We start from the raw sequence: 14,023 nt of genomic DNA on the forward strand, positions 1-14,023 counted from the left end.
AATATACTGTAGTACTGTAGTGGTTAAAATCTGAAGTCTTAGAGCTGCAGGGGGGATTTTAAAAGTTAAAAAAAAAAATAATTTGAAAAAATAAAAAGCAAGACTAATTGCAAGTTGCCTTACAATTCTGCTGTCTACACTAGACCATAGCTAAAAGGTGAACTAGCCCAACACAAAGGGACCTCCAGCTGTTTTTTACTGCTTTAAATAAAGTAACCCCTGTTTTTGCCCAGTCATTTAGTTTATTTACTAGACTGAAAGAAACAGAACATTATTAGTATGCACACAGAATTCTGTGCCCTGTGCTAAATGTCATCTTATTCCACTCAGCATTTAAATGTTAACAAAGGCCTGCTCATTTTTGTATACAATGTAAACTTTAAATATCTAGACAGATGAAAGCAATGAGAACTGCTTCTGATAAAGGAAGACCCAGAAAAATAAACTACCGCCACAGTCCTTAGATGTTCGGCTACTCGTTTACTGAACATTTCATAGGTTTTGCTTTTCTAACTAGATCCACAATATGGAATAAACTTTTTTACTTTTAAAACATGATTCCCCCAAACTAACTGAGGGAACATGGCTTTTATGTGATTTGTGCAGTTATTATGTTGCATGCATGTTCAACAGCGGTACTGTCAGTTCCCATATTGATTGGAAACGGTATTTCTATTGTATTTGTGTCTGCGTAAATATGATGCGTCGATAACTAAAAAACTGAATTTAACTGTTTCCATACAATATACTTTCCATGGCCTATAGAAAGGCATAGATTCAAGTGCTTTTGTAGATAGACCCATTTTAAATAAGTATTTTGTTTACTTACTATTAGTCATAAAGGGAAATACGTATTTGGAGATATGTTTCTGAAAACATGTCCCTGAAAATTACAGTTTGACCACTTTCTTCTTCTTTCTTTATGGGTTCTGAATTGACTTTAAATAAAGCTGTCTACATCATAAAGTTACTTTTAAGGTAAATTACCCCTTTAGGTTTTCTTCCTATCTCTCACAAAGCAGCAGTCATTGAAACTGTTTACATTTTGAGCCTTTCGTGGGATTTATTAGAAGGGTAAATAACATGATCAAAAATATTAGGGATGCAAAGCAACCAGTTCGAGTTTTATATTTTTTTTACCAAAAAACTGACCTGCAATAATTAGAAGTACATCAAAACAAAACAGATATATCTAAAAAGTGGAATAACTTCCACTTTACTGCTTTTAAAGAGATAACATACCATCGACTGAAAATGAAAACCCAAACTGATGGTCATTCTATTTATAGTTATGTAACATTTAAGTTCCTTCCTCAACTATAGCATTTAAGTGTCCCTCTATTTCAACAGTAAAGGGTATATTGACAATACAGGTATGGGATCTGCTATCCAGAAAGCTCCAAATTATGGGAAGGCCATCTCCTATAAACTCCCTTTTAATCAAATAGATCACATTTTAAAATATATTTCTTATATCTATGTAATGATAAAAAAGGATCTTGTATTTGATAGTAACTAAGCTGCATTAATCTATGTTGGTGGCAAAACAATCCTGTTTGGGGTTATTTAATGTTTACTTTATAGATTTAAAGAATGGAATTCCAAATTACGGAATGACCCCTTATCTGGAAAACCGCAGGTCCCAAGCTTTCTAGATAACAGGTCTCATACCTGTATACTGAAATATAGCGAGAACATTGTATGAAATCAGCAATATTTAATAAATAATTAACTTTTATCAGTATTCGAGGTGGTCTAATAAGTCATTATCAGCACTACATGTAAATTCATGGTGTGATTTTCTGTTTATAAATTAGATATTGGACAATTACTACTATTACAAGTTTTAAGTGTAAGTTGTATAGCAGTATGGTTTTCTATTTGTTATTAAATTAAAACTGTTGTGTCTGAAAGTTAATACCCTTAGACTAGGGTCTGGTTTTATAATTATATTTTAAATAAGGGGAGAAGACCATGCAATGGTGTAAATTGTGTGGATAACAATATTATGCCAATGAATTTAACTTATCTAAATATTGAAGGAATGTGCTTTAAAAAGTAGTGCTTTGGGCTGATTTATTAAAAATTTCTCCAAAAACCCTACTAACCCTGCCCATATGTTCCACTTCCTGTGATTGGCTATCCCCTTACTACTGTGCTTCTGACAAGACCTGTTAGGACACGTCCACCACTCTTTTGAAAAACTGACAGGGACCATAGAAGATCTATAGGAAGCCCCAATAAAGGGGCCGTTTTAACAGATAGCATTAATCTTTTAGCCAAAAGTGAAACCAGCACCATATTATTATAGAGGTTTTTTTTAATTATCCTATACATCTCCTTTAAATATGCCAAAAAAAAGTTCTCTTATTTTGTGACTGTCAATATGAAGATAATTCAGCAATGCCACACCTTATGCTATTTAGGCTGCCACAATAGTTACCCATATAAGCATGGTCATACAGGTGAGACTTATGACTGTAGGTCAAAATCAGATAACAATGTAAATACTATGAATGTGGGAATGTGAATTTGGATTTTTTTTTCTCTATACAAGGAATTGAAAGGGTCTTCTGATTTGTTTAAAAAAACTCCAAACTTTTATGTCTCATGTAATTTTTAGATTAATTAAGGGTTTTAGATTAATTAAGGGGTTTGTTTGAAAAGTTAATATTGTTGGTTTTAACTGTGTCTGTTTTGTATATCAGTAAAGTTATCTGTGTTCTGAATAGACTTCACTGGGAGTACAAACATAGTGGGTGGGCTGCAAAAGAGGCTGCATTTTAATTCACTCTTATCTGATTGGCGTATTTTGTACCACATGTGTTTAATTGTGCTAATGAGGGATGTGATTAGTGGAGACCCCTTTAAATTACATCTTAGGGAAGATCACATTTAGTCTATGACTAAGGGGTATATTTATCATGCTGTGTAAAAAGTGGAGTGAAGCATTACCGGTGATGTTGCCCAGGGCAACCAATCAGCAATTAGATTTCAACAGTTAGAAAACCAAAACAAAGCAACTGATTGGCTGCTATGAGCAACATCACTGTTAATGTTTTACTCCACTTTTGCATGATAAATATACCTCTTAGTTTTGAAGAACAGAAAATATTAAGGTTGTCTCTGTTGTTGGTACCAATAAACCTGTTCTGGTTTTACTTTCTGCCTTTGATGGGTTGCATACGGTTTGAGTCTTACGACTCCCCGGATATTGAATATGCAAAAACATTAAAACTAGTTTTTTTAACAGCACAAAAATATGTTCTCAACTCAAGCTTTTATGACTTTGCCCACTGGTTTCTCGATCAAAATCTGGGCAGTTTAGAAACATTGAGAATCATTTAAACTAAAGGGCAACGGTCTTGCAATTTTGAATTAAATTCTAATAGTGGACCCACCAAAAAGACGTGACCATTTTTGAGTTGAATGTGATAAATGCTTCCAATAGGAGCCTATGGAAAACTCGAGCAAAGTCAAGAACAAACCTTCTTAGACAACATGAAGAAAAAGAGTACCTGACTATTCAAAGTTGTCATTTTAAAGTGTTACTTAAACCTCCATCATAACTAAATTTATCCCTCAAACACAAATACAGTAGAACAAGCGACATAGCTAAAGCAAATGTAATATTTATGCAGTGTTTCTTCTCAACTCATTGTACAATGGAGCTTTCAGTTGTTTAAAAATGTGTTTATAAATGAAACCTAGAGAGAAATATATTCTCAAATGCCATGCAAAAATTTTGGAATCATATATTTAAAAAAAATGCATACTGCAAAGGACAAAACTTTTTGCTCAATCATTTTTTTCTAAGGCAGGTAACATTTGAAAATACTGCTAACTATTTAAGGGTTAATTGAAAAAAATAAATGTCATTCATTCTCATGCAAAGCTGTGTGCTTCCATCATTTTGTCTTCAATTTCTATGAACATGAGCTAGGACAAAACAAAAATTGTACCATGTGTTTACTACAGGCTACTTGGAAGCATCAGACAGTATCATTTGATGGTTTGTGTTCCTTTAGCTGCAGTGATAGGGGCAGGGTACCGTAAAGCAAACAAATAAATAGGAGAAAGTGAAGCTGAATTGCTGTCAGACAAGCCTTCCAGTCTACAGAGGACTGGACTGAGAACAACAAGGTGCAACAAGATGAATTAAACCAAAGTGTAAAAAGAGTAATTTACTGTTTAGACTAATTCGTTCTCTCACCTACATTATTAAGATCAAACACTATGATTTCATTGCTGCTTTACATTCCCACCACCCATTTATATACAAAATTCCATTGTTGAATACAAAAGAAAAAAAGGGGGTTCAAATTCCTCTTCTTTGCACCTGGTGATTCTCCCTACAGAGATACAGCAGGGGTGCCCTCTGGGTGCTGGGGACAAGCCAGGCCAGATGAGAACAGCCAATGTTACGATGTACTACGAACGGTATGTAGTTTTGGGCCAGTATTAATGTGATGAGGCAGCTGAATGCATCTCCCTTGTTTGGAGGAGAGGGTGCAGGGATAAGGAAGTCAGCAGCTGCATCATGAATTTTGAATTTCAATCCAGTTTGATCAGTTCTAGCATGCTTTAAACTGCTCCGTATGCATGCAGAAGGATCAGCTGCTTTCAGCATCTTACCCTCATCCCTTCAAATCGTGACAAGGCTCTTAGGGGTCTCAATGCTCTTAAGGTCCTAAGGGACTTAATGGCACCTAGTTCCGAGTAGCCCAGGGCATTAGCTATAAGGCTTACTAAAGAGACCTACACAGAAACAGAAAAGCAAAGAGAGGTTCCAGACTGTTAGAATCAAAGCCTAACACTGATTGTACAGACTGGATTCAAGCTGGGACCCCAGCTGACTAAGTCATTCGATAGTATTGACCTGGAAGGAAACCTGGTTGAGAAAGGGATTAGAAAAAGAAGGGAAAAATATATGAGAGCAAAGCAGGACCACATACACAGATAGTGGGGTCTGTTCAAGGCAGATCTGACAAAGTTCTTACCCTGGCCCTTCACCGTCTCTCGGTTACAGCTGCTCCCATTAAATTAAGCCAGACAAAATAAACGTACCTGTGAGAAAGAATACAGATAAACATATACAGGACATGCCTGCTGTCACCAAGTTAACTGGAATTTAAATATTATACTGGGTTTCTAAACTGGTGCTATACTTTGCTTTTTCCTATGAGGTTCCACTAGGTTTAGAGTCTATTTCCCAAGTGCTTGCCCTCAGAAAGGAAGATAAATACTATTTGCAAATAAATGCCTTTTCCAGAAAATTATGCTGCAAGTGGTTGCCTCTTACTGTAAATGTTTAGTGTTGATTATATTATGAAACCTTAAAAGAGTACACCATTTATTAGCAATTTAAAAAAAGTATATATATATTTGTTTGTGTGTTAGAAACAGAGTATGTGGTACCTAGACCCTATTGCATTTACAGACATGCTTATCTACAGTAAGATATAACCAGGAGAGTCATTTGTCACTTCTATCACAGTCTCTATGGGACTTAGCAATAACGACTCCTTAGTCGAGGATATTAGAAAACAGCGAAAACCAGCTGGTTGCTGTAGAGAGCAACAAAGGACCCACATTTAGCACCTAGAACTTCTAGACTAAAAGCAATACTACTCTTCCTGTCTATATAAAAAAAAAACAAAACAGGAATTCCACTTCTGTACATGTAAAACAATACACGTCATAAAAGTAAGTATTGCTACATGATATAGATTTTAATGTTGGAATGTTATTTTTTACATGTCATGAATGCAGGGGGTGTCACAGTTTCATGTTCTTGTAAGCATGAGTTATTTAGGACAACCTTTATGTTAATTCTACGGATAAGGTTAAATCTTCCTTCATAACTATAGCAATTGCAGGTCTGTATAAAAACATATCACATAATATACTGATTCATATAAATAAAGCCTTTTCATGAAAAATACATTTTTCTAATAATACATGCCATTAGATAACCCCAAACGGAAACACTGACATGTTTAAGTAGTAAAGCCTATCCGTCTGGCTCGCATGAGGCATGCATGTGCTCACACACAAACCAAGGGCACACATACACGTTAGGGCACATCAGCCAGTAAATGTACAGAGTGGATTTTGCTTCCACACTACTTCCTGTTACAGTTAGAGCTGCATTGTTTCCTGTCAGGTGATCTCTGAGGGAGCACACAGACCCTCACAAAATGGTGATATTTCCAAGTCAATTTTATAAGATTCTTTATACAGTATACAGTAGAACTCTCATTTTCCAGTTTTTATGGGACCAGAAAATTTTTTGTAAAATCCAGAAAAATTAGGGAAATTAAAACAACTGATTCTTCAAGTAATCAAAGGATATGAGCACAAGAGTCAGTTTTGCTTTGAAATACACAATAACAAGAGTTAAGGGAAAACTTAATCAACAGATTCTACTATGTTAAGTGACCTATTAGAGAATCTCGCCAAACTGGAATATATATCAGTAAATATTGCCCTTTTACATCCTTTCCCTTGAGCCACCATTTAGTGATGGGCTGGGTGCTCCCTCAGAGATCAGCTGACAGGAAATAATGCAGCTCTAACTGTAACAGGAAGTAGTGTGGGAGTAAAAGACAGAACTCTGTCCATTCATTGGCTGATGGGGCCTAGCATGTATGTGTGCCTTGGCTTGTTTGTGTGCACTGTAAATCTGATGCTATGCACAACAATCTAGGTTGCGCAGGTAGGAAACTTGCAAAACTTTGCATGTAACTAAACAGACTAAGCAAGTAGCATATTTACATACTAAAGCATCTAGCGTAATCTCTGCTAATATTCCTATTCACAAAACAAAATCTAATTTAAAATGTTCGCACAATAGGTAAGAACCACATACAATGATTTTAACAGACAGGATTGATTAAAAAAAAATGTGTTATTGAAAACACACCAACAAGCAAGGTACAAACCTTTTATAAGATTTTAAAAGAGTGCTAAACCCCCCACGCAATTAAAAGCCCCCACCCACTGCCCTTAATTGGCCTCCCTACCAGCTCCCTCCCAGCAGAGTCTTTTACATGGAAAATCATCCCAATTTGTGAACCTGACATACAGAAGCAGAGTAGTGCAGCGGAGTTCACAGGCACCATCTTATTTATCTTTAGATCCTCTTCTTTTACTCTAGCTCCAATTGCAAATATGCCAGATAGCTCGGTGTCAGCGAATTAATAAAAGAAAATGCCAAGATACAGAAGATGGCTCTGTGAACTCCCCTGCACTACTTTGCATCTTTATGTCAGGTTTAAAAACAGGGATACTTTTCCATGTACAAAAGTCTGTGGGGAGGAAGTGGGGGACAATGGCAGGCAGTGGATGGGGGCTTTTGTCTGTGGGGGGGTTTAGTTCTCCTTTAAATTTTTATGTTTGCTAATAAATATTATACAGATGTAAAATCCCCAAAGAAAGGGGAGATTACTTTTTAGGTCACTCTTTTTCCCATTTATAGGTGCCATTATTAATAAAGACTCATTAATTGACTGTACAATAAGCTCAGTAACTGTTGAATACATGGTATACTATTCTGTGCATATTAACTTCCTGGGGCAAGATTGTGTCTTATAGGCATATCAGAACTAAGTTGGAGCGACCATACTACATTCCATTTACATATATGAACTTTTGTAAACACATTATTTAACATTTATGATGGAAACCCTAACTACTCCTTTCATATAATATATGTTCTGTGCCCATTTTACCACAGTGACAAATCAGTGTATTCCACACAAGTGAATTCAGTTATGTCACCTTTACATTCATATGAACTCGACACGGTTAGCACATTCCCTGAGGAATAAGACCTGGAGAAGAGTAATAAATAACATTTGTAGTCCTCTGAAACTGAAAGGTTAGTTGTTATCGCATTAGTTTGTACAGTGTTAGGATGTTGTAATATAAATGCATGCCAGATCAAATATGCAGCTTTACTTAATAATTGTTTTTAAATCACAGGAGAATAAGTGCTACCTATTCATTTTCTGACAACTCCAATGGGTGAATTTTATAAAAAAAATCTCTGCACCATCTCAGCAGTTATTTTTGCAGGAAAAGATGCCGCTTTCAGGTATTTCTTTAAAAATATTACAAATTGTATTGACAATACTAAAGAAATTATATCACAAAAGAGAATTTTTTTTTTATCCATGGGAATTTTTTCTGTTTGTGACTTATGATTGCATTTCTCCACATCAGACAAATGAGCTGCAATCCAACCCTTATCTCTTAAAGGACAAATTGTCAGAAAACTGGCTGCAATCTACAATTTCATACAGAATTTATATGACTGTGCAGCTGAGCTGGCATGCAACTTACTCTAAAATAACAAAAGGTGACTTTACCAAGGAAAACATTTACATAAAAAGGACATTTTCAAAATAATAATTTGCTTAATCATCTTATAATTTGTTATCAGTGAACCTTTAAAATGGCTTTTTAGAAATAACTATTTTCCATATTTTGAATTAATGTCACTCTGTAAAATTTGTTATTAGACTTTGAGGGGCAGATTTATTAAAGTTTGATATTACAGCTCACCCCAAATGCACCCATCATTCCTATAGGATTTTTAGAAACGCATTCATGGTGTACTCTAACTTTCACCCATTGGTAAATATACTTCTAAAAATCCCATAGGAATAAATAAAAAGTATGTGATGAGCTGTAATCTCATATTTTGATAAATCTGCCCCTAGGTAAACAGCACCACAAAATACAACATGCAGCATCTCAGGTATTGTACATTGTCATTGGTTAATTGTTAGGTTCACTTAAAAGAACTGCTCTTATTTCTGACAATATACATTTGCTTGATATAGTAGCTTTTATTTAAGTAAAGACAAATGTTCTCCATTATTATTTGTGTTATTTGTAGTCAATAGCATGATTCAACAGGAAAAAAATGACTATGATTATTTCATATCTGCTTAGATTCATGTAGAATGGGTTAGAGCAGGGTCATTTTTAACTGCATTTGCACTAGGATGCTGCCAAGTAGTGATGGGCAAAATGTTTCGCAAGGCATGGATTCGCGGCGAATTTCTGCGTTTCGCCATTGGCGGATTGTTTTGCGAAATGGATGAAAAAATTTGCCACGGAAAAATTCGCCGCACGTCCAAAAATTGTCGCCGGCGTCAAAAAAGAATAGTCGCGGGCATCAAAAGAATAGCCGCGCAACGAAATAATAGCCGGGCGACAAATTTTTTTGCCGCGCGACATTTTGCCCATTTCGCAGATCTTTTGAAAGATTCGAGAATTTTTCAGCGAAACGGAACAGATTCGCTCATCACTACTGCCAAGCAGTTGTACAGTGTGCAGATATCAAAAGCCGAACTTTCTTTTAAACACAGGTGAACCGCAGTCAGTACCGGAGCTGGTAAAAATTGAAATAAAATAGAATGTGGAGTCTGGGATGACGGTGTGAATCATCATTTGAAAAGGGGGTAGAATTACACATTTGTTTTGTATTGCACATTAGGGATAATGAAAAGTACCGTATTTTTCGGACCATAAGACGCACCGGACCATAAGACGCACCAATTTTTTGGGAAGGGAAATGAAGAAAAAAAGATTCTGAAACAAAGTGTCCTAAAATATTTTATGTGCATTAAAACCCAACCTGTACCAGCAGCACCCAACATATTGCCCCCCACCTGTACCAGCAGCACCCAACATATTTCACCCAACATATTGCCCCCATCTGTACCAGCATATAGCCTACCGATATACTTTAAAAAAATGTTTTTACTTGCCCATGTGGTCTCCGCAGGGCCCTCCTCTATTTACCGGCGCTTAGCTCTGGCGCATGCACAATGACGCGCATGCGTATGGGCATGCGCGTCATTGTGCATGCGCACAGCGCCATAGCTAAGCGCCGGCAAATAGAGGAGGGCCCTGCGGAGACCACATGGGCAAGTAAAAACATTTTTTTAAAGTATATCGGTAGGCTATATTCGGACCATAAGACGCAGGGACTTTTTCCCCCCACTTCTGGGGGAAAAAAAGTGCGTCTTATGGTCCGAAAAATACGGTAACTTTCTCTTAATTAATTTGAAAGAAAATTATAAAACCCAAGAAACCTTTGCTTCTTCAGCTGCCAGAGAAATTACTAAGCTAAACTAATATTGACTATAAAGCTTGCAAAACATACAACTGACAACACTGACAGAGAACACTAAAACCATCTAGACTTTTTCTGAAGAACAGGTATGGGATGTGTTATCCGGAAACTAGTTATCCAGAAAGCTCAGAATTATGCGAAGGCCATCTCCCATGGACTCCATTTTAAATAAATAATTTAAATTAAAAAAGAAATGATTCCCTTTTTCTCTGTAATGATAAAACTGAACCTTGTACTTGATTATACCAACTATAATATAATTAATCCTTTTTGGAAGTAGAACAATCATATTGGGTTTAATGAATGCTTAAATTATCTTATAGTAGACTTAAGGTATGGAGATCTAACAGAAAGACCACTTATCCAGAAAACCCCAAGGTCCTGAGCATTCTGGATAACAGGTCTCATATCTGTATTTTGAAGTAATGTGAATCTCTCCCAAGAGGACAAAAATAATTCATGTTTCATTAAATTATGCCCATATTAGGAACACATTGATATGTTACACTATGAAAATAAGTTATTTCCTGCCTCTACATTACGTCACCCATGTCTGGAAAGGGTTAAAAAAAAATGGGAAATTCAGTTAATTTTCTAGAGGTGATTTCTTTGCCACTCCTATTGAAATACAACCTGGTTCGTTTGAAGAAGGCTATTACCTGTCCTAAAAGAGCAGGCAAAACAATCCTCCCTAGGAGCTTCTTGACTTCTACATCTGACTCATACTGGTGTCTTATTCCATAGGCTTTATTGTGTAACTGCTCACATATTAGGACAATAATGCAATCATAATGACAGCAGGTGGCAGAATTAAAATGGTCAAACTAATTCATTTAACTTTATACACCTATAAACCAACATTAAGGGGCAGCGTTAGCTCACTTTCTCCTCATTTTATGGGATTTTTAGAAGTATATTTATCAAATGGTGAACTCTAACTTTCTCACATTGATAAATACTCTTCTTAAAATCCAATAGGTGAAGTGGGTGAATTTTTCTGTGGCAAGCTCTAATTTCACACTTTGATTAATCTGCCCCTTAATGTGTGTATTCTAGACACAATATAAATTGCTTTTGTTCAGTAGTTTGGAAGGCTTACACATATTTAATATAATTTTTGCATCACTGTAAATACTGCAGCAACAAAGGGTAAGCATTTTTTTTTCTACAAAAATGTTTGCAGCAATTTTCTTTCTGTTGAATCATATATGTTTAAAGAGATAACAAAGACCCTCTATAGTACTAGTCAAAAGCACAGAAGTATGTAATGTAGAAGAAATGAGTCTCAGATGCATTTTATTTCCACTATATATTACATCACACACTAGCACCATTCCAGCAGAAGGATAATACTGTGCCAGACATGGAGAAATTGTGTGATAGACTGACATTGTACGACCCCCAAGCGTAAGGTTCAGGAGCACTGCTACTTTGGCCATTGCGGGATTAAATCATTGCATTATATAAAAACATTTTAATCTACTGTATACTGTTATTCAACATATATATATATATATATATATATATATATATATATATATATATATATATATATATATATAAAACAGGAAAAAATTGTAAAACCAAGCACACATGCATAATCTTACTCAGCGAATTAAGATCTGCGGTAAGAGAACTACCACTTTTCATTTTGGAAGGAAAAAACAGATAACTACCCAATAAAGAGTTATTCTTCCACAATAGAAAAGTCATAGTTGATGACAAAAACCTAGACTAACTGTAACTGACATTAAAGTCTTACTTTACTAAGTGCTTCCTATTAGTTATCATGTCTGAAAAAGAATTCGATTTGCAGGGAAAACTTGTTTTGGTTACCAAATACCAAAATTGACAATTGAAAAAAAAAAATAAGCAGATACATACATCAACAATGAGGAAGTCTAGCCAACACCAGGCATTAGTGAAGAACTTCACAAATCCATATGCCAACCATTTCAGCAACATTTCCAATATGAAAATGTAAGTGAAAACTTTATCTGCATATTCAAGGATCGTTCGAATGGTTTTCCGCTGTTCTATGTAAACATCCTCAAAGGCCTGTCAAAAACACAAGGGAAATTACTTTTTAAAATGTATGAACAATTAATAATAGACCCATAAGCAGATTCACTTAGAGATATCCCTAAAAGAAAATCCCAGAGCTATGAAAGTTAAGGTGAAATAACTTGTTTACCAAAGAGCCCAAATCACTGCCAATATTTTCACTGTTTATGCAAGTTATGATCAGTGGGGGTGGAGTTTCAGATTATACAAGGGGCAGTCCTAATTATCTTATTCTTTTACACTAGGGAAACACTAACTGTATAAAATATCCTATCAATATTCTATATAAAGAAATAAAAATGGGGGTCTTCACTTTGTAAAGAAGGCAAGTTCATATCTTTCACATGGACAGAGACATTATTAACAATGGACATTTACAGCAACACCCCTTTACTCCAACAAAACACTCTTCTCACTCACTCACTCTCATCTGCCTTACATATTAATACATTATTGACTAGGTGACACAGAAGAAAGAGGTCAGTTTATTTAATTCAATAAACTGGTCCAAAAAAAGTATCACAAAAAAAATTATGAAAAAATAATCTTGGTGGTGCAGTTTTGCTCCATTGACATGTTGGTTTGTTAGTCTAAATAGAAGACCTGTAATGCCAGAAAGTGAAACATGTAGAACTGTAGATTATATGTATCTGTCACTACATCAGACAGGATAAAAGGATATTTGACCACTGTTTATGTAATTTTATTATTTCTATTACTAATCATTTAAAAAAAAAAAAAAATGTATGTGCACCAATATTGAGGCTATGCTAACTGAAAAGCTTTCTGCATATAAACAGAGACATATACAAACATATTTTGATAGCAAAACTTACCAGCGCTCCACTGCTTAACAATATCATGAAAATGATGAAGGTTTCAAACCAGTTGTGCTCCACTATGAGGAAACAGGTTTTCCGCAGTGTCCACCAACTTTTACCCAAACCTTCTTCCACACTGACTTGGCAACACTTAAAACGAGCCACACAGCCTTAAGGAAAACAGACAATGTGGCTACTAACACAACCAAAGGCTGTTGAACATAATACAGAATGAAACATCCTACTAAGAACCTACTTCACTAACTGAATGTGAGTGGAAACATTTACCTGACAAAGCTAAAAGTTTTCCAGTTGCAGATTCGGGTCTCAATTAACATGCTCCTCCCTATATCCCAGCTCTGGTCTCAAAATACACTCCTTCACATGAAGGAGTGCATTCTTCTCATCATTGTATCCCATTTCCAACTGCAAGACTTCTCTTGGGCTTCAGCTATTCTCTGGAACTCCCTGCCTTCATACTCTCCCCCCTTCCTTCCAAACCATCCCTATAGACTTGCCTGTTTAGACAAGCATATTCCATGCATCTTGATTGATCAGACATAAAATAACCCTTTGTTTTTAGAATTGTTAAGGTTCTTAACAGCCATGATTATTTGGATTTTTTATTATTTGAAAAGAGAATGGATGATTGACTTATGAGGAGTATGTTTACTTACCTTCAGTAAAGCAGTTATCCGGATCTAAATACTCTTCTGGTTGCTCTACAGGAACTTCCTCAGCTTCTGGTTTTATATCAATTGTACTTCCTTCTGAAGAACTGGTGTCATCCAGTTTCTGCAACCACATGAATAAAAATGCAGTTATAAAATGCATTTATTGTGACTATATAACTGTACAATTCTAGAAAGTTGATGTCTCTTCACTTTGGTTCTGCCAGGATTACAGAAACTGTACAGAGCTATTGCAACATACTTTTTTTGTAACTTTATTTTACCCTGGTTTAATACATTAATTGCCTAAGGGCAAT

At 35.6% G+C, this 14,023-nt stretch overlaps 1 protein-coding gene across 4 annotated transcripts in view; it reads right to left on the reverse strand.

Moving 5' to 3' along the window:
• Positions 1-14,023, reverse strand: part of scn8a (sodium channel, voltage gated, type VIII alpha subunit) — a 98,582-nt gene that overhangs the window by 15,867 nt on the left and 68,692 nt on the right. For all 4 annotated transcript variants that reach the window (XM_031895985.1, XM_031895987.1, XM_031895986.1 and 1 more), the window contains exons 18-21: positions 13,713-13,830; positions 13,051-13,205; positions 12,035-12,208; positions 4,636-4,758 (exon numbers count right to left, since the gene is read on the reverse strand). In XM_031895985.1, coding sequence (XP_031751845.1) covers positions 4,636-4,758; positions 12,035-12,208; positions 13,051-13,205; positions 13,713-13,830 — 570 coding nt within the window. The remainder of the gene's footprint in view (positions 1-4,635; positions 4,759-12,034; positions 12,209-13,050; positions 13,206-13,712; positions 13,831-14,023) is intronic.

Source organism: Xenopus tropicalis, chromosome 2 (assembly GCF_000004195.4).
Source record: "Xenopus tropicalis strain Nigerian chromosome 2, UCB_Xtro_10.0, whole genome shotgun sequence".
In the NCBI taxonomy this organism is placed as follows: Eukaryota; Metazoa; Chordata; class Amphibia; order Anura; family Pipidae; genus Xenopus; species Xenopus tropicalis.